The 20,619-nt window shown below is 35.5% G+C and overlaps 1 protein-coding gene across 2 annotated transcripts; it reads right to left on the bottom strand.

The window, feature by feature from the left end:
* Window positions 1-4,174: 4,174 nt before the first annotated feature.
* On the bottom strand, window positions 4,175-12,958 carry avpr2aa (arginine vasopressin receptor 2a, duplicate a). Of its 2 annotated transcripts, none has more exons than XM_079478112.1 (7): window positions 12,571-12,958; window positions 12,069-12,122; window positions 9,291-9,646; window positions 8,966-9,211; window positions 8,629-8,775; window positions 6,862-7,474; window positions 4,175-6,109 (listed from the first exon to the last, which is right to left on the bottom strand). In XM_079478112.1, the coding sequence occupies exons 3-7, from the start codon at window positions 9,642-9,644 to the stop codon at window positions 5,913-5,915; spliced, it is 1,557 nt and encodes a 518-aa protein (XP_079334238.1). In that variant the 5' UTR covers window positions 9,645-9,646; window positions 12,069-12,122; window positions 12,571-12,958; the 3' UTR covers window positions 4,175-5,912. The 2 variants fall into 2 exon arrangements, with proteins under 2 accessions (XP_079334238.1, XP_079334239.1); XM_079478113.1 differs by having other exon boundaries at window positions 12,069-12,107.
* Window positions 12,959-20,619: the final 7,661 nt, after the last annotated feature.

Here is a 20,619-nt window from a genome sequence, read left to right as displayed (position 1 = left end):
ATCATTAGAATGAAAAAACTATAAATGACACCTATACAAGGTAAATTATTTGTACTTGTTAAATGACCAACAATACATTGTATAGTATAATAAAAAAATTTAGGCTGCAAGGTATAAAGATTGGAGCAGTCTGCAGTGCTTCTTCAGTAGTTTTCTTGAACTGACAGCCTTTCAGTATTTTAAAACTAGGAAAAACAGGCTAAAATACTAAAACACTTTCCAATTTGCAATTAGAACCAGAAGTGGATCAAGAAAATCTCATGTTTTGCGTTGGAAAATGTGTTTTTATATCCAACAGCATGCCTGTAACATGGCCAGCAGCCAGGGTGGCCTAAATTAAACTGTAATATAATCTGTATTAGAGAGTAATGTTCAAAATTTGTGTTATACTGTAAAACAAACAAGCGGATTATTCTTGCAAAGGAATCTTATATATAATATAAATATTAGGCGTACAAGTGTCTGGTACAAACTGAACATATTTTGACCAGACTGCTTTAATAGTGCTCAAATGTTTTTTTTCTGGGAGACCGTGGTTGAAAAATACTTTTGCAGCAGCTTTCTGTAAATCTCATTGTTTATTTTTCTCTCAACTTTCTAACTCTCAGTGTTTATATAACAGTCCCAATGCAAACCAGATTTTTTGTATAACTCCATGTGATATACCTGCCTTCCATATTTAGAGGAACTCAACGCCTGTTACAATTACAGTCTTCATTCCGGTTCCAGTCTCTAAAATTTACAGTTATTTCCTGTTCAACATTTCCTGCTGTTTCATCTTCTGTTTTTGACTAACTCTGTCTTGAGACTGTGCTGGAATGCTAATGAAATTTCATGAAGTCTTTCTTCCCAAATATATTTTGGATCTGCATGTCCAAAATGTATTCGCACAGCTTTTGGGAAAGCACACACCATAGGCAGTCACTATCAAAGCCTCCATTCCAAGTCTATAATTCATAGTGGACAGGTCATTAGACATGCCTTCCCTAAACTATTTTGAAACTCACTTTATGCTATCATCTGATTTTATTTTTGTGAACTTAGTTAACTTAGTTAAGTCCAACGTTATATCTGATCCTCCAGCATTCAATTCCATTGACAGAAACCTTCAGTTTTCTTCCTAAATCACCACAATTAACAACTGTAAACCACTGTGCCCAACAAAACCAATTGAGAAGATTGTCTTTATTTGGAAAATAAGATTCTGTTTCAGAGAACAAAGAGAGCAAAATCTGTATCTCAAAAAGCCCAGGCTTTTAAGTTTTTACTACAGACAAATTTATATATATTTGGCCATCTATAAGTTCACCGCCTGATCACTTGCCTAGCAGTTCACACTAGTTTAACAGAGTTCTTCATTCATTTCCTGTTCTAAGAGGAAACTGATTTAACAGGATTCAAGAGATAATCCAGGTTTCAGAAAACATAAGGAAACCACATGTATGATGTTTGAGCCTGTATTTACTACACCTATAATGCATGGGACGGACATCCAGTTGATATCAGAATATTTTTGTTGTTTTTTCAAGTGAGAACATAATGTTCTGTCCCTCTATCATGCAAGCATTTTGTTTGTTTACTTGTTTGTTGTTGTTTATTTTCCGTTCTCATTTCGAATTTGAATGCATGTAATAACAGGAAATGCATTGCAAAGGGGAAATTAAATCAGATTAAACCAGTTAATACTTCCAAGAATACATAATTTCATTTAAAAATATTTAGAAATACATCGCTATAAAAATAGTGTGACCAGATCACCAAAAAGTGACACAACAATAAATGTATATAGGCTACCGTATGTGGTTGATCTTTATGGTTGGAAATGAGATTATTACTAAATGTATTTATTTTTCATCAAACTTTAAATACTTTTTAAAAATATTCTTGGTTACTCTGATTGTGTCCTCTTCATCCATTTGCTCATGGTTTCAGCACCTTTTAATTGGACCGAATTTTACATATTTTGTACCTTAAAGGAAAATTCAATTTCTCACCCTCTTGTCATTTTAAACCTCTATGAATTTCTTATTTCTGAACACAAAAGAAGATATTTTGAAGAAACTTGGCAAACGAACAGAGCCGGCACCCATTACCCTCTATTTTATGGGCACAAAACCAATGCAAGTTACCAACATTTTTCAAAATATCTTCTTTTGTGTTTTGCGGAAGGAAGAAAATCAAGGTTTGAAATGAGAGCATTTTCATTTTTGGGTGAACTGTCATTTTAAAGACATGATTGGAAAGCCAAGAAAAACCAAAATGCTGATACAACATTAACGTCACCAAAGTGACAAACCCCTTTGTATCTTAACTTTGGCAAATTAGCTTTTTTGAAAACATTTAAAGTCATTTTCCTACTGAATATGCACCTTCAAAAACCCAAAACCCAAAATATTACCCAAGTTGAATTAAAGCGACACATACTGAAATACAATACGTGTAAAATACTTTAAAGGAGTCATATGAAGTGATTTTCGTGTTTTCCTGTATCTTTGGTGTGTTACAAGCTGCAAATATATTAGACACGTAAAATAGCAAATCAAAGTCTCAAACCAAAAGAGATGTTTTATCTAAAAGCAGAGGCTCATCCAAACCTGCCTAAAACACTTCGTTTAAACACGCCCCCACATGTATATGCAAAGAAAGAAGGCGTGTCTATTCCCACTGTATGTTGTTTATTACAAATGAAAAACTACTAGTTAGTTAGAAATCACTGGTTAAGTTTCATTTACAACACTGTTCCAAATCAGCACAACTCCAAAATCCGAGGGTGTGCAGCAGATTAATACCTGGTTGTGCACAAAGGATGTTTCTAAAAAGTGAGGCAAAACGAACTTTGTAAGGACAGTCTGCAGCTTCTCACTCGCAGCCTGTAAGTACGTTTTCATTATTAAAGCAATAATGCACGGTATGTGAAAAAGAATGTGTTTTTTTAAACGTAAACTGCTCAAACACACTGTATTAAATCAAAAACACACAATAATGTTCATTTTAGCCATCCAATATGACCCCTTTAAAAAATATGGTTTTAGATTTTTTTTTACATTGCACTTTGTAAAATGGAAAAAAATCAAACCCACCATCTTGGAATACACTAGCCCAGTGGTCTCCAACGTGGTGCCCGTGGGCACCTGGTAGCCCGCATGAACTCTGTACGGTGCCCGCTAAACACAGGGCTCTCCTATAATGCTCAAGACAGTTGACAAATCTGTGACTATACCGATCAGCCAAGTGCTACATCCTCATGAAAGTTTATTATTAGCAGGTGTTAGAAGCTTTAATATATTCAAGTGCAAAAATATCTGAAAGAAATCTGAATTTGGTTCTGTGAGTGTAAAAATAAGGCATCACGTGTTTAAAGTTTGAAAGTATGTTATCAACAAGTAGCCCTCTAGAGGATTTTTGATATTTTGGTAGCCCTCGCTTACAAAAAGGTTGGAGACCCCTGCTCTAGCCTATATCGAGAAACACCTTTACCTAACATTGAGCTTTTTTATAGTAGTTTGAAGTTCAGTTAAACTTTAAACATGATCTATAAAAAATTACAAAAAAGATTTCAGGTTGCAGTCCTATTTTAGTGAAAATCTTGCTTTTGACACATCTCTATACTTGCCTTTTTCAAGAAACTTGTTTTTATGTTTGAAAACAACAAATTGTGAACGAGCAATATGAACGTGCAAAGAACCTGCAAAGTTTGACAGTGAATTTTACTCACCCGCTATGCTATTCAGTTATATAAGTTTTAACTTTGTCAGTAATCTCGTTGGTTCTTGTGTGTCTTGTGATGAAATGTGCATCTGACAAGCTGTCACAAGACATGCAAAAACCAACAACATTTGAAGTTCTGTGTGTGCCTATTTTAATTCACTGCACCGACCTTTATAAATAAGTAGCAACTTTTTTAACACAGCTGTGGGTGCAGGCAGTCTTCTTTCTCTGTGCCCTAGAGCGTTGGTTTGATGAATTTAACTTGCTTTTTAAGAGACCGCTATCATCCAAGTTAAAGACACAATTGCAATTGTGTGTAGTTAAAATGACATGTACAGTTTAGAGTATGACTGCAAAAACACTTAGGACTTGAGATGCTAATATGTCAGATGCTAAAAAAGCTACAACGTATTAAAAGAACAGACTTATAGGCCGATTAAACAATACAGCGGAGACAATGACTATTGCTGTGGTGTGAAATGAAGCAGCTCAACCAGGAAATGCCTTTATTGGGACACATGTAAATGAGGTGATTGCTGTACAAAAAGAATTATTGACAATAATACAATACTACTGTACTGTAACATGCATGTTACAATAATAAATATGTAATATACAGTATAAAGTACCAACAGTATGATTCTGAACATTTAAACCATTTGTAAGTACATTTGAATGTGTAGCCTACGTTCAAGGAATAATTCACCCTCATGTTGTTCAATATGACTCATTGTTGTGCGGAACACAAAAGAAGATATTTTGAGAGATATTTTAGTAGTTTTGTATCCATACTATGGAAGTTAATGGTGGTCAATGTTGTTTGATTACCAATGTTCTTCAACATATCCACTTTTGTGTTCTGCAGAGTGAAAGAATGTCATTTTTGGATTGACATAAGGGTAGATAATTAAGAAAAATACAAATTTTTGGACTTACTTTCCCTTTAATATGGACTTAGTGTTCGCATTACCTTACTATTTTGAATTGTTTCCTAGATTGTGAATCTTTGGCAAATGTACCTTTGATGTGAGAACAATGATGTACCTTAATTTGCGCCTTAAAAGATACAAAACTTTACAAGAACTATTTACAAAGTAAACAAAATCTCTACATCAATATCCATATATATTTTACTCACATTATGTCTGACGTTTTAAGGTATTTTAAAGTGTGACCCTTCTATATACAATCAAAAAATAGAAGCTGTTTACTTACTGTACTGTATCACTGGTATTCAATGAACTCTACATCACCTAATTTCAGTTCATTTCTTCTGTATTTGCTTTTTTGTTATGACTTCCCATTATGCTGTCTTTATAGCTATGAATGTGATTTGTAAGCGCTCTATAAATAACAGTTGGTGCAGATTTTATGCGAATTGCTGGTGATTCAATGGATAAAAGATAATTATTTTCCCACAGCCTACTTATTATTCAATAACTGTCATATTAAAAATACAAATCGGTCACTGTATAATAACATGTGTTGGGTTTGTGGACTTGTGCTTTGTCTGGGAAACTATTACATTGACTTTTAAGTCTTGGGTTTTTGGAATAAGCATCTTAACATTCTCCTGTGCTCGATCAAATTTTTAGCATTTCCATCATTTTTACGATGCTTCTTGTTTTGATTGTTCATTTATTTTGGTCTGCGTTCAGAACTATCCCCAGGATACCGTTTCCACGCATCACATAACTCTTCCGCAGTCCGTGCCATGAAAGCGCTGAATCCAAAGACTTCCAGTATGACAGAAGAACTGATTAATGGACGAATCAACCGGCTCTGGGGTTAAAGCCTTGATCCGTCCTTCCTTCAGAGTTAAGACTCCTGTTTTATCTCCCATCCACAATAATGGAGAATTGATCAAACGCATTGCAAATAAATCATTTCATTCATCTTCAAATGCTTTTCTTTTTTCTGGTTATTGAAACAAGGTACGGTCATGTATTCAATGGTCCAGCTAGTCAATGGCCTATTTTGCATAACATTCTCATGAATTCCTTGTCATGTGATACTTTGGTCCGGCCTTGTCAATATTCTCACATGCATATATGTTTCGTGTGCAGCTCTGAATGGATCATGTGAATCCTCCACGTCTAGCAGATTTTTAACTTTTATATCTCACAGCGTCAGGCAGATACACCTGCAGCTATAAATCTCCAATTGACTTTCAGGAGGCACGGGCTTGGTTATTTGTGAAGGGGTCAGAACTGGTTGTCCTTAGTTGTGGAGGTGTGGATGTCACTGGAGTGGTCGTGGAGAGAGCTCCTGCGGGGCTTTGGCCGACAGCACAGCAGTGCTAGAAGTTCACGAGACACGCTGCTGGAGAAGGCTGTGTAGATCCACGGGTTAGTGCAGGAGTTCAGACTAGCAAGTAACATGAGGATTGTGAAAGCCACACCTGAGAATGTAAACAAAACTCACTGTTTAATATTATTGTGTATAATACTTTTTTGTGTATATGTTTTTGTGTATAAAAATAAGATAAAAAGTATCATCTATGAAATAATAAATATAATAAAATAAAAATAACATAATAAAACATAATGAAATCATTTTGTATTATAAATACAAAAATTACAAATAGTTATATTTGAGTATAAAATCCTTAACTTGATTACAAATGAAACAATATTTCTAGAGCCTTTGTTTGACGTTGTTTGAAGGATAAGCACCTCGTCTGATACATTTGTTGAAAAAGTTTCAGGCCCTGTGTTTCTCTATTCATGCAAAGTCCCTAGACATTTAACTGCTGTGTTTCTCATTTTCATGCAAGTAAACAGCTGAAACTATATGAGAAGGATCTGGAGTAGGTACACATATGGTACTCTACGTGTGTACATTAGCAGCTGTGAGGAGCCTGTGGTGATGAGAACAAACATCTGGTTTGGGACAGAAGAGCAGCATGGGAGCTTGGTTATTTATTGGGGTTAAGACATGGGCTTTAATATACATGATGTAGAGGAGAACGAGAGAAAGGGAGAGCTGGAGGGTATTTGCAAGACCTGTACTGCAGTATGAAACACCAACTTGACCACATTGATAGACTCAACATTTTCTGGATCATCATTATTGACAAGATAAGTGACATTATATATATATATGTGTGTGTGTATGTGTGTGTGTGTGTGAGAAGAACTGCTAATATCTCACCTTGGGAAGGTGGGTTGGGGTCCCAGGCTGACCAGAGCTGTACAGTAAAGAAGGGGGACCAGCACATGGTATAGACCAGCACAATGACCAGAGTCATCCTCACTGTTTTTGACATGGCTTTAGACACACCTGTAGGAGGTGGAGGGAGGCGGGAAGGTGGCAAAGAGGACTTGGAGGAATTATTAAAATCCTCTGCGGTGGTGTTGTAAGAGTTCCTCTGGACAACAGAGTGATCATGTGATGTCTGACAGCAATGATGTTGTTCACAGTGATGTTCAGATGAAGGAACCCTGCTGTGATTGGAACCATAACTGTTAGCCTGTGAAGTCATATCACTGGACCTGTGGCTGTTCCTGCAAGATTTTTCACAGCAGTGTGAATCTGGTGAATCCTTTGAGTTGTATGTGTTAGAATGAGAAGAACCCTTGTTGTTGTTCGCTTTATGAAGATCATCTCTTGTTTCTCCACCATTGCTGACATGCGTTCTGACCGTGCTGGCCGGCTTCTTGAGGATGGGAAGGTGAAAGAGCACCATGTTCTTCTTCATATCAGCAGAAACTCCTCGCTCTGATCTCAGGTAGATGTTGTCATGGATTTCTTTGAATATCCGTACCTAGTACAAAAATAATGTACAAAAGTACATTAGAATCGGTTTATTGTTTCATGGTAGCGGTATTTCACTACCAAAAACCTTGATTATATTTGGTTTATGTTCAGTCGTCCTCTGACTGACTTCCTGGGAACTGCATTAGCTGTTGGAAAGAAACATCTGCACACTAGAGAATTTTGCTCCTAAAATAGAAGTTTCCTGATCGAAACGCTTCAGCCGGGTCAGAGGTCATAATCTTAACAATGCTGAATATTAGCAATATGATGCATGACAGCGGATCTTCTAAATAATGTCACTCCGTTGGAAATACTGCTAAATCCACCAGTGCATTCACATTCAATTTCTTACATTGACGGTGTGTAGATCTCAAAAGAGGACATACAGAAATGTTTTTCTTTTGTGCTATGATCTAAACCTCACAGTAGCCAAAATGGACAGTATAGTCTATGTTATGTAGACAACAAAAAAGAATACAAAGAAAAAACATCTGGTTAAAATAATATCAAGCGAAAAGTGCATTAAAGTGTCTTTTACGGGTCAAGTTGCAATTGCTCTTATAAGTTTTCTTTTATTTATCTTTGAAGTAATGTGAAAATATATGTTGACATATTAATCACATCATTTTTGCAAAAATGGCTCTTGATAGAAAGACAGAGAAGGACTTCATAGGGAGTATTAAAGTTAAGAAATGATGATGCAGTGGTGCAGTTACTGTGTGGAGGGATCTGTCTAACTCTTGGATACCACTGTGTTCCAGGCAGCTGTTTGAAATAATGAAGAGGTTTCTGTAGTCGTAAACAGGATGATTTAAGAAAGATTTTTAAAAACAAAAAGAGAACCTGTGGCCGACCTTGGCTGCTTGCCATTGCAACTATCATATCCCTTTACATGTGGTACTTTAGTTAAAAAGCAGTTATCGTTATATAAAACCCGAAGTTTGATCTTTTTATTTTTCAATCATGAAAATAACTGAAAAAATCTAAATAAATGCACTTATGATACGCAAAACACACCCCAGGAATAAAATATTAAACATTTAACTAATCGACGTGACTAATAGGCAGAATGTCTTCCCTGATATCTAAGCCAACTGAATGACGTGAGAGAGTGAAAATAAGCTTGAAGCATCGCAGATGGAATTTAGAAATTAGCAGTACCTGGCAGAAGGTGATAATGAACGTAGGAAGCACAAACACAGCTACAGTCATCCAGGTGACATAAGCCTTCAGACCCCAGGACTCAGCAAATTGCCCCCAGCATTCAAACACACCTGGAGCGACCTCTGACCTTGAGAAAATAAATAGCTGACAGGCAACACAGGGTCGATTAAAGAAGACAAAGTGCCTCTAGGTCGTTGCATATTGTATTGCGACTTGCGAGATGTTGATAAGCTTTACAGGCAACATCTCAGTTTATTATTAAATACAAAAAGAAGATTATATAACCTGTGCACTATATTTAGTAGAATTTAGATGGTACGAACAACCACAGTACCTGTGGCACACTGAGAACAAAGGCCATCCCCCAAGCCACCAGGATCGGTGTGTTCCAGCATGAAACAGCCCCTCCTCTGTAAGCCTGCAGGGGGCAGCAGATGGCATTATGGCGGTCCACTGTCATCGCAACAATCATGAAAGAGGATGCAAACATTCCCACAATCTGCAGATATTTCACTGAGCGACACAGCACATCAGGACCCTGAAATCTCTCTGTGATATCCCATAAAAGCTGAGGGAGCACCTGCAGAGCATCACAGTATACATTTGTTGAAATATATCACATTTTGCATGAATGATTTAACGGCAAACTTTAAGCTTACCTGAAAAAATGCCACCACGAGGTCTGCGAGACACAGATTAACCATAAAAAGGTGCATGGGTGCATTGTATTTACGTCTCCTCACCAGAACCCACAGTACAAAGCTGTTTCCTAGTGTCGTGAGAGCGAAAACGAAACCCAGAACTGCAATCTCTGCTCGAGCAAGAGCAACGTCCCGCGCTCTGGGGAGAGCAGGGGAAGGAGTTGGGTTGATGGAGATGTTTTGAGATAGCAACCAGAAGTACAATCCACCTCTGAAAGTGCTGTTGAGTCCAGGATGCTCTGACAATGAATAGAAGGTGAAGTTGGTCCATCCAGCAGTTGCATGGACTGATTCTCCTGAAATGGTCTCCATACCTGCACAGAGAATAATGGATGAGCACGAGTAGCACAGTTTGTAAATCAGGAATCTCAATTGGTTCTGTCTATTTCCAAAAGAAAATACTAAAACTGTTTAGTGTAGGAAAACATTTTGAAAATCAGACATTGAAATATATTTATTAGAAATATGTACATAATATTATTAACATAAAATGCAGGATAATGAATGAGACACTACTGTATATTAAACACATGTTTAAGTCTTTTTCTTTCTTTTACTGATACAAATCTTTCCTTTTTTGTTTTCTTTTCCATGTTCCCCCAACTAGTTTGACTCCCACAATCCCACAATTTAGTTATGTTACTCCCCATTCCTCTCAACCGTCTTCATGTTCTCCCTCTGTTTTTCTTTGATCATTCCATCATCCCGTTTCTATTGCTTCTATCCTCTCATATTAACTGCTCTTTCATCTCAATATAATGTGGTTTATTTTCTTGACCCTGCAAATTCATAATACAAACAAAAATATCAGTTGTACAAAAGAGACTGGCAGTGTGAGAAAGAGAGGTAGCCTGAGACTTTGACTTAGTAAAATAAACAGAGGAGAGGAGGACATGCGGTACAGGACGCTGAAGTATGTACAGTAGAGTAAATTATGTTGTGCTGCCCTTCAGTAACTAAAAAAATAAGATCTTGACATATTTCAGAGGGGAAAATAAAACAATGAACACATCATGGATTTTTTTTAAAGGAAAATGGACATGCTACGCTTTACTTGTGTAGTCAATTGTGTAAAGTTAGTTATTATTTTGTCATGTGGATTATTTTTATGCAAATATTTTACATTAACATCTTAACACTACAGTACCACATAAAAAGCACTACACTGGTTTTTTATTTTATTTTAAAGATATTTAAACTGTGGAATCCATTTAGAGACCTCTTCAGTTTTACCTTTGCAGTATGTTTTGTGACTTCAATTTAACTTGAAGTCACCAACTGACTAAAATGTAAAAGTCTTAGAGACTGCAGATCCAAATGAAGGTTTTGAAAATATATATCCATCATATTTGAACTGAAACGTAAAATACATGTAAATAAACTAACATCGTATTGTTTGAAAATTGAAATTAACTTATTTTCTTTGCAGTATTTAAGATCTCCAAACATTTGTTATTTTGATTCAGTTTCCTGCGAATAAAAACGACATTTTCATTTGGAATTTTGAAAATCTTATCACTAGTTTACAGAATGAAACAAAAATGTGCCTTTTATGGTTAAACTCATACCGAAAGTATAAACATTAAATCCAGAAAATAAGTCTCTTAATTGTTTTCCAATTTTTGAAAATAATATAATATATTTAGTTTTGCATAATATACGTGCAATAAACTTGTGAGTTACTGTAAAAAAATTATTTGTGACATGGTCAACCAAACAAATATTACCTGAAATAATAATTATTATCTACACTTATTACACGGCTTGTTGGAATGCTTAAAAACATTTGCCAGTTCGTTATTCCCAGATAAAAACCTCTCAAATGAATAACACACAGTACCCCAGATGCAGCAAATCATTTTGACAGTTTTCTTTACATATTAAATGTACATATATTTTTTAATAACATATAATATTATATTTAAAAATATTGAGCCAAATCAGATTTGCCTGTTCGTGACATCTGAACGTCGTTTCTTACCTTAAAACCAAAAGTAAAGGGCTTTTCCTCGGGGAAGGTCTGCATTCAGTTAAAAATGAGCTAATAAAATATGTCAGATTCACATTACATGTCCAGTTTAATTTCTCATGTGGCAAAGAGCTGTGTAATAAGTGGGATCATGTACAAGCCGCCGGCTGTTGTCGGGAAATAAGCCCCTTCAGTGTGAAACAATACCCTCTGCTTGGTGACGGGTCCTGATCACTCTCTGGGCTTATTTCTTTACATCATCCCTTACTTTACATTCTCTACATTCTGATCTTTTTTTTAGTTTTTTACAGCTTTCAGGTATGGTCATAAATAACGCTTTTGTCCCTGTCACATGGGTCTTTAAGGTCATTCCGTGAAGCATATGATGCATGAGCTGTTCAGTTTACCCTTGCTTTGTCATTTTCTGCATCTCTGAAGCCATCCCTTTGTGGACGATCCACTAATATGGTGCTGCACAAATGTTGACCTGAGCTAAATATAACTGATGATACAGAGAACGTACTCTGCTTTGTAAACTGCTTGTATACAGTACAGCATTCAGAATACAGACATGTTTCAAAGATAGAATACGGTCCATTGCTAAAGTCCAAAAATTTTTGTTGCACTTTGTTTTGGAGCCTGAGTACTGTATATTAATGTTTTTTTCATTAGGCGGGTAATGACTTAATCAGGTTTCCTGTGTGTGCTTGAATTTGCACATATTCATTCACATGTGAGTAATAATGATCAATCTTTATTCTTCTCACCTGTCTCAGTGCATGACTCTCACTGTGAAAGCAGTTTCCCTTTATTGTGTTTGCCTAAAATAAACCAAATACAAATAGATTAAAATGTGACTTTTATATACAAGTATATTACCAAAATCTAATATGACTTTTTTAAGTTATTAGTATAATTATTTGTACTTAAGTTCTGACATATAATCTTTACATAATATTCTTACACAGCTTTCTTTTCACAGGATTTTTCACAGTTTACTAACACACTTCTTTTGGCACATTTGAAATTACACTTAAGCATTGATATAGACCTGTATTTTTAAATAATTCTTTGCACCTTTTCCAAAAATTTTGTAGTTCATCTTACCTCACAATGTATAAAAAGAAGACAAAAAAAACTATACTGTATTCTCTGGAAACCAGTTATATCTAATACATTACTAGAAAACAATACAAAATAAAAAAATATTGAATACAAAATTATTTGTTGTTGCGTAGATTATCAAAAAAGTATAGAATAAAAACTTACTCTGATGTTTTTGTTGATCAGCTGCAATAATCCAAGAGTATTCGGAGGACCTTCGCTCAGTTCTCCACAACTGTAATTCTACTTTGTTGATCAGTTGACGAAACAACTATAGTGAAGCTGAATAGCATTGAGTCATTTCATCACCCTACAGTTTGCGAGTGCATGAAGCTGTACTTTTCGTCCCAGAGCTTTACTCCTTGCAGAACATCTCCAGCAGAAGCATGCCATATATTCCAAGAAATGTCCGACCATTCCTGAGTGTCGGTGTGTCTTAGCATTAATTTCCCATATTACATAAGAGCCAGCTTGCTAATAGAGCTACTCTTGAGCCTTAAATATTTTTCTTACACTTACACACCCTCTCTGTCTTGCTTTCTCTGTCTCTTCTGATCCCATTTCTCAGGTCTGAGTGTTATATAATGGGGGAGGAGCTATAGAGGAAGATGCAGAATGTATCAACGGCATACATCTATTCCCACTGTGACAAAGTATTAGCAGAATGGGTATTCCCACTCTTTCTTATGAAGTGGTGTTCAAAGTGGGAGATCAGTGCCATTATTTGCTTAAGCGTTCACATTAACTTGCACTGGGTGTGACTCTGCTTCTGGCAATTTTTTAAGTCGGTGTAACAAAGCTGTCTGGTTGATCTTCAAACAATACACTATGTGTTTTTAGTTCTGCCAGTTGTAAAACATCAAATATGTCATTAATGGCATTGTGTTTCATATTAATCCATAAAGACATTCTTTAAGTTATATACATGTATTTGCTTTAAACCCAGTGCAATTTACAGTAAATTGCATTCACAATATTTTATTATATTATATTATTTTTCATTACCTGAGAATCTTCATTACCTGCAACATCATGCTCTCTTTAAGTTGCTGGAAGCCAAGCGCTTCTGAGTGTTCTTTCAAAAAAAGCATAAAACTTTAACTATATAGGGCACCATCAGGGAAGACATAAAGTTAAGAAATAAACTATTTTGTATTATAACAGCAGAATTTGGCTTCGATAGATTAAATTCCCAAAGCGGCCAGAAACCATTCAAATCATGCAAATATAAATCATCATGAGATTTATCATAAGGATCACTTCCAGAACCTCAGTGGCAGCTGTTCCACATTTCTGAGACCTCATATGTTTCTATAAAGATTTGAAGACCTTCCTCCTTGGCCAGGAGTGAAAGTGACAGCTGTTTCCATGTGAGAAAGTATACTTGGCAGTCCATGTTTCCGTATATGTCATCAGAAAACTGCTTTCTAACAGAAGTGCTGAAAGACTCAAAACATACTCGATTCATTACAACGCCAGACAATTTAACAGCCTTTCTGTCAGAAGGAACTACATTAGGCTTAAGATAGAATCTATACGATCATAAGCGAGGCAAAATAATCTACTGTACATCACCAAAAACATTATTCAAACTAAGGTAATCAAAGATGATATTAGTCTGTGTTCTGTTGGATACAAAATAAGATATTTCGAAGAATAGGACCGCACACAGTTCTGGGGCACTTTTGACTACCATTGTCATTTTTCCTACTAGTCAATGGGGTCCAACAACTGTTTCATTACAAGCATTCTTCCAAATATATTTCTCTGTGTTCAACCAAACAAATACATTTATACAGATTTGTAACCGCTAGAGAGAGAGTAATTCATGACAGAGTTTAAATTCTATAAAATCCCTTTATAGACAAACCTGATGGTTAGATTTTTTTTGTAGGATACATAAACACACAAAAAAAGAAACGCTACATTTTAAGGTTTCTTGGGGCTGGGAAAGTTAAAGTGAAAGTAAACAGAAAGAGTACAGGCCAGTGCAAGTAGACCACTCCAAGGTTAAAGAAATAATTCAAAATGAATATTCTGTAATTATTTACTAATCCATATGTTGTCTCAACCCATATGCTGTCATTCTTTTCTGTGAAACCAAGAACTATGTCCGTCAAGCTCTATAAAAACACTAAAAATAGTCAAATTCTTTAGTTATTTTTACTAAATTTGTTTGCTTTTTTCTCATACAAGTCGTTTATTCCAAGTATGATATCTTAGTGTGGAACAGACTGTTTTTACACTGCAGACTATTACACTGCACATACAGAAAGTAGGGTTGCTTGTATATATATATTGAACCTTTTTATGAATGAATGAGACCCTCATTTCTGAAGCTGACTTTATTACACAAAAGACCTCTATTTGTTTATGAGTCATAACCTAATTAACTAGAGTTCATGTCCGGGGTTTGGCTAACCATGTGTGGATGTGTAGGTACCTATATCTGTTTGTGTAACTGTGCATAAATATGTGTGTAAGGAGGTTGTACAGAGGCATACATTTATGGGCGACCGGGGCTAGTTGTCACAAAGGCTATAATATTTTTTTATTTTTAATAAAAAATTCAACGACATGGATATATGTTTTGTCTGTCATCGTTTTTTTTTCCAAATCGAATGTCCTTATCCAGAAATGTACTTCAAGATTAAACCCTCCCATAGAAATATTTACCGAAGCACAAAGTACAAGCCCCGGTCTCTCCTATGTGGATACTATACTGCTCAGCGGAGGGCTGTCCTGATTGCAGTCATTAACTTAGTGGGGGGCAGGCGGAAAAGGAACAAAGATGAAGGACGGGTCCATGTTCGTGCGATTTAAAGCTTACTTTGAACTAAAGCTTTTTCATTCTTGCTCAGCATCCTCTTAATAGTCAGTCTGAGAAACGAAACAAAATACATTGAGAGTGGCAGATGAATGTGTATAGGAAACCTGACATATGACTGCATCTCAGCATACACGCAAACCTAACAAAGAAAACAACTAAATAAAGATCTCAAATGAAAGGATACATTTTTTGGCAAGTAGACAGCTAAGGAGATGAAATAATTTTGAAGTGCTCTATTAACTGTCTTTTAAAATGTATATTGGCTACTCTGCTTCTCATAATGATCTGAACAAACCCATTTTTTGTATGTGTATTCATTTACAGTTATTTGGAAGTTGACGTTATTCTGTCATTATGGCAGAGAAGAGAAGGTGGGAAAATGTTGGTGGTCTGAAAGGAAGCTCTGTTGAAGTTGGAGGTAGATGTCGCATAAAATACTACAATGTTAGTAGAAGCTTGTGTATATCTGTAAACAATATTCAGTAATATTCATATGAAAGATTATTATTGGGGAGTATGTGAGGAATATATATGGAATTAAAAGCTCTTTTTTTAAAAGGATGCTACTATATCAAGGGCCAGTCATGGTTACTCTTCTCCACAGTTTTGACCAATTTAGGGCAACTAACAGAGGAAATTAAACGGCATAGTGCTATAATCTCTTTTTAACTTTACAGGCTGTTCTGTTTGTCAGGCTCATGATTTTAACAAACTTATTTCATGGTTGTAAATTAATATGTGTTTCAGTAGTCTTGCTTGGACGACTGAGAGAGAGTTGATGCATCTCAGCATTATGGAATATTTTAAAGACTGCTTTTGAGATTATTTGCTCTTTTACATACCATTACAACAGCATATTCTTTCAACAGCTTTTAGTGAGAATAAGACAGAAGTTGACATCATCTCTGAGGAGCAAAAAATGATGTCTCCATTTACTTTTTTAATTGAAAAAAACCCACTCTTGCCAAGCATTGAATGTAAATGTTGACAGGTTTAATTACAAAATATATTTCCATCCTATTCTCTCAAAGGCAAACTGGGTTTATGTCCAACAATAATTCATGTCATGTTTTTCAGAGCTAATGATTTGAGCAATTACCTTTAGCGGACATTCAGGTTTTACTGCACCCTCTCATAAAATGAGCCATTAACCATTTCTTAAATCGTCTTGTTTTTGTGTTTGGCTTCCATAAATTGGAGAAGAAAAGTAAAACCTGTTTTCCTGAAAAAATAATTTTCTGTGCCTGATCCAAAACGTTTGGATGTGAAATAAAGCAAGAAGAGAAATACTACATTAAGCTTTAAATGAGATAATGTCCATCATGTTTGCTACCGATCTTATCGACACAAATGGGTCAAACAGATGGAAATGGAAGGGCTAATTACAAAGTAAACAACTGGCCCGTTTGGAAATCACCACTTTTGGTCACGTCCAAAAACGAAATGGACTGTAGTGAGCATGTTTTAGTGTGCACTCAGCTCGACTCCATTAAGGGTACAGCACATCTCCACACCAGTGTTATTTACCAAGGGTTTGATGGTTAATGGCCTGAAGAAGAAATTGACCAAAGCATACCAAACAACAGCTGGTAACACATAAAACCTACACAGAATATGCTTAATATTGTGTTATTTTTCTTGAAGCGTTGTAAAAACCTGAGATGTGACGTTTTATTAAAAGGATGTCAATATAAACATAAAAAATATTACAGTATTGTAGGTTTATGGTGAGTGTTATTGTTGTAAACATTAAATGAACGAGAATTTTAACCGAAAGATGGGAACTATGAACTACTTGCATTTAGCCTTGTGACATACTTCCAACTTGAAAGCGTACTCACTAGGTTTCCGGTTATGTTTTTAACAATGGGGCGTTGCTCCCTGTAAAACCTAAACGCTTAAAATTAAGATTTTTACGAAATATATGAATATTCAAAACATCAATGTACACAATCTTCAAAAGATCTGAGAAAGCAATTGAAAGCTGGTGAACGATAGCCACATTTTCTCATCACACACAGCTCTGTTGCAGACATTTAACCACCGAACGCAAATCTGGATTTAACAACTAACAGACTTCAAATACTGCGGTGTTTAATGTGCGAGAGAGCACACAAAACACATTTTTATAAAACGTTTGGATCGTTATGTTGTGTCATTTTTATTGACAAATTAAATGATGAAAATGTAAGTAAATGCTATTTCTGTCAATAAATATAGGCCTATATCTGCTCTATCTGCACACTGCTATTTTAAAATACTACTTACTATGGTCGTATCTAATTTATTTCCACATAGAATATTTAACAAAATTTAACAAATAAAAATTGATGGTCGTTCAAATGTATGAAATATAATCTATTAATGAGACTTACACAGTTTAGGAAAGCGTTGGGCTGCTGCAGAGTGCACACAACAGATTTAATATTCAGGATATGTGTGTAGAATCCTACGTTTATAAAATATATCAGGGTGAATTTCTGCTAATTTAAAACCACATTAAAGCATGTTTACATCACAAACAGGATTTGTTGTTTTAAATTTTGTGACCGCTCTAAAAATAGAAATAATCTACCATGATCTCAGCATGAAGATATGCTGAACACTGTGACCGGAAATGACGGAAGACTTGAGAGTACATACAAAATACAAAAGCACAAAGATCACAGTCAAGGGGATCATTTAACTGTAATAGTCCCAGCATGCTTTGTGAAGTGTCAATACATTTTAATGCAAAGTTTTCTCAAGACAGACAGACCCCACAAAACCACTGAGTTTGTATTACCGAGATTAAGAAACTTCACATCACATTATCTTTTAAATCAGCCTTGGTTTCACATTATCACAAAGCTAATATGAACGGCATGGTTTCGTTAATATGTCTGCCAGGAAAAAAAACATGTCACATCAAAACATAGAATGTTTGCTTTTTATGCAAATAAAAATCATAGGAATATGCCAGCCAGCCAATAAATGAATTTGATTTATTTTACCCCTTTCTCATGGCAACAATCAAACTGCAATATGTCAAATAAAGGACCTAAACAAAACATAATATTTAAGATGCCAAACAGAACGTTTCCAAACATTTGTGTCAGGTAAGATGTTGTAAGCATGTAAATGTTCAGTGCCTTGCATGCAACTCATGAGGGATAAAGTGAGGGATTTCTAAAGGAAAAACTGAGTTGACTTAAAACAGAACCACTTTCAGCACCATTACGAACATGGAAAATACTTGTGCACTGGTCCAGCACTGTTACTTATTGAAGGAAGTTAGCCACATGGTATTGCTTGTTAAAAACACTTCAGCAATGCAATTGAGCACAGTGTTTTATTACCATGGAAAATGTAAGGTATGAACAAAATCAAGTTTTAAAGTAAACTAACTATAAACGAACTGTGGTATCAACATTTTAAGTGCAAGGTATGAATCGATACAACGGACTCACGTACGTGCCTAGCCCGAATTTAACGTTGTGTTTGTTGATCGGTCTGGCTAGTGGCTAATGATATAACTATTTACATTTTATCGAATTTATATTAATATTCATTTAAATAACATCTGTTATATATTATATTCACCTGCATACTAATTGTATTAAATAAACAATTTCTTGATTTTTTTTGTATGTTATTTTTTTATAATTATTTATTAAACAATTTATTGAATGGGCTGTGTAACTTTGACTCTTTTAAAATAGCCAAGCAGCGGTTCTTCTACTGGTAACCCAAAATAATACTAGACATAATGTAATTTATTTCTTCTTTCTTTTGCTTGTCATCAGAAATAATCTCTCTATTCTAGCTCTACTCTAACTCTATTCTTTGCAGATCCCCATGGCTTGGTGAGTGGCAGGGATGATGTTTTTTTTTGTTGGAGTACCTTAAACATACATTTGTGGTGAGTTAAAAGCACCTTTATCAAAAGCTTTATAGAACAGCCATCTGAGTACAGATAAAATGTGATGTTTTTGTTTTCTTCAGTTGTAGCTTATTTCTTACTGTGCTTTCCATGTCTCTTATTCATAGACAAGCCTTTGGCACATAGAGGCAGAAAATAAGGGAGGTTGTACGGCTTATAGGAGAATAGGCCGTACAAGACCTATAGGAGAATGTGGCCATTCTTTGATGTCCAACATGATGAATTCCCCTTTTTAATGTGTTGTGCTCTCTAAAACCTGCTCTATATAAACGTCAGGGAGGTCATGCATTTACAGAATTGATGGCTGATTCCACTCAGGGGAAATTGGGAGAGTTGTAATATGACAGCCAAAGTAAACCATGAATTATCTGATAGAGGCAGGGAGTGATGTAAAGCTCTTTCAAAGAGAATTACAAACAGGCAAAAAACAGCCATGAGGCCGTTGGTAAGTTGATCCATCCTCTCTTTCTAGAGAGCTGTGTTTCTCCCTGTCTTATTCCTTGCCAACCATTATATGTAGATCATGCTCAGGCATGTGTATTTTATTTAGTCTTCTCATATTTCTATAGCAACAAATGAAAGTCATTGTCCTGAGTCTGAACATTTGCTCTGCTTGGTAAGGCATTTATAATGATCACAAACTTACAGACACCTGTCAGACAATACACGTCTACATAAATATGCCTTGAGCCCAGGTGGGGTAAATTTTCTCTCACCTACAGGGTGTGTGGGCCTCTTTCAGTAAAAATACACCGTTATCGTAGGGTCATTCCTTGGGCCATAACTACAGAAGCATAACCTATAAGATTTATGCATGGTTATTCATTGGCAGTGAAGGTATTTTTATAATTTTGTTGAAGAAATCAGGAAAGTATTAAAATAATTCATAGAGAAGGAAGGTAACCTGGAGGAAACATTTGTTTATATTTTATTATTTTAACTTTACCTCAAAAGCGACTTACAAATGAGAACCAAGGATACATTAACAATACCAAGCAATGCAATACAATGTTCCAAAACTGTAAGTGAGACACTGTGAGAAAACAGAAAGTGCACAGAGAAGTGATATGATTATATGAGAGGTGGTATGTTTTTTTAACACTAACAGCTGTGTCTTAGCTGTGTTTTGAAGGAAGAAAGAGGATCAACTGTTCCGATGGAGTTTGCAAAGATCATTCCTTCATCAGGTTACATACGTGAAGGTTCAGGAATGGGATTTTGTGTGTCTTTGTGTTGGTACCTGTAGATTACTGGAGGCATTGTAGATTTGCAGAAGTGTGAAAATAAAGTACTCTAAAGTAGCGCTGGTGCTTTGAAGTTGACCCATCAGATATGGGTTCAGTCCCCCAAAAATCACTATCCGCCACAAGACTACTGAGACTAGATTTAACCTACTGTGTATTGGTTTACATTGAGTACCAATCATCTTATGTATAATTTTTGATGTATAATTAGATCAGAA

Source organism: Barbatula barbatula, assembly GCF_947034865.1.
Source record: "Barbatula barbatula genome assembly, chromosome: 17".
Classification (NCBI taxonomy): Eukaryota; Metazoa; Chordata; class Actinopteri; order Cypriniformes; family Nemacheilidae; genus Barbatula; species Barbatula barbatula.
The sequence above is the reverse complement of the archived record's forward strand: the minus strand, read 5'-3'. Positions and strand labels throughout refer to the sequence as shown.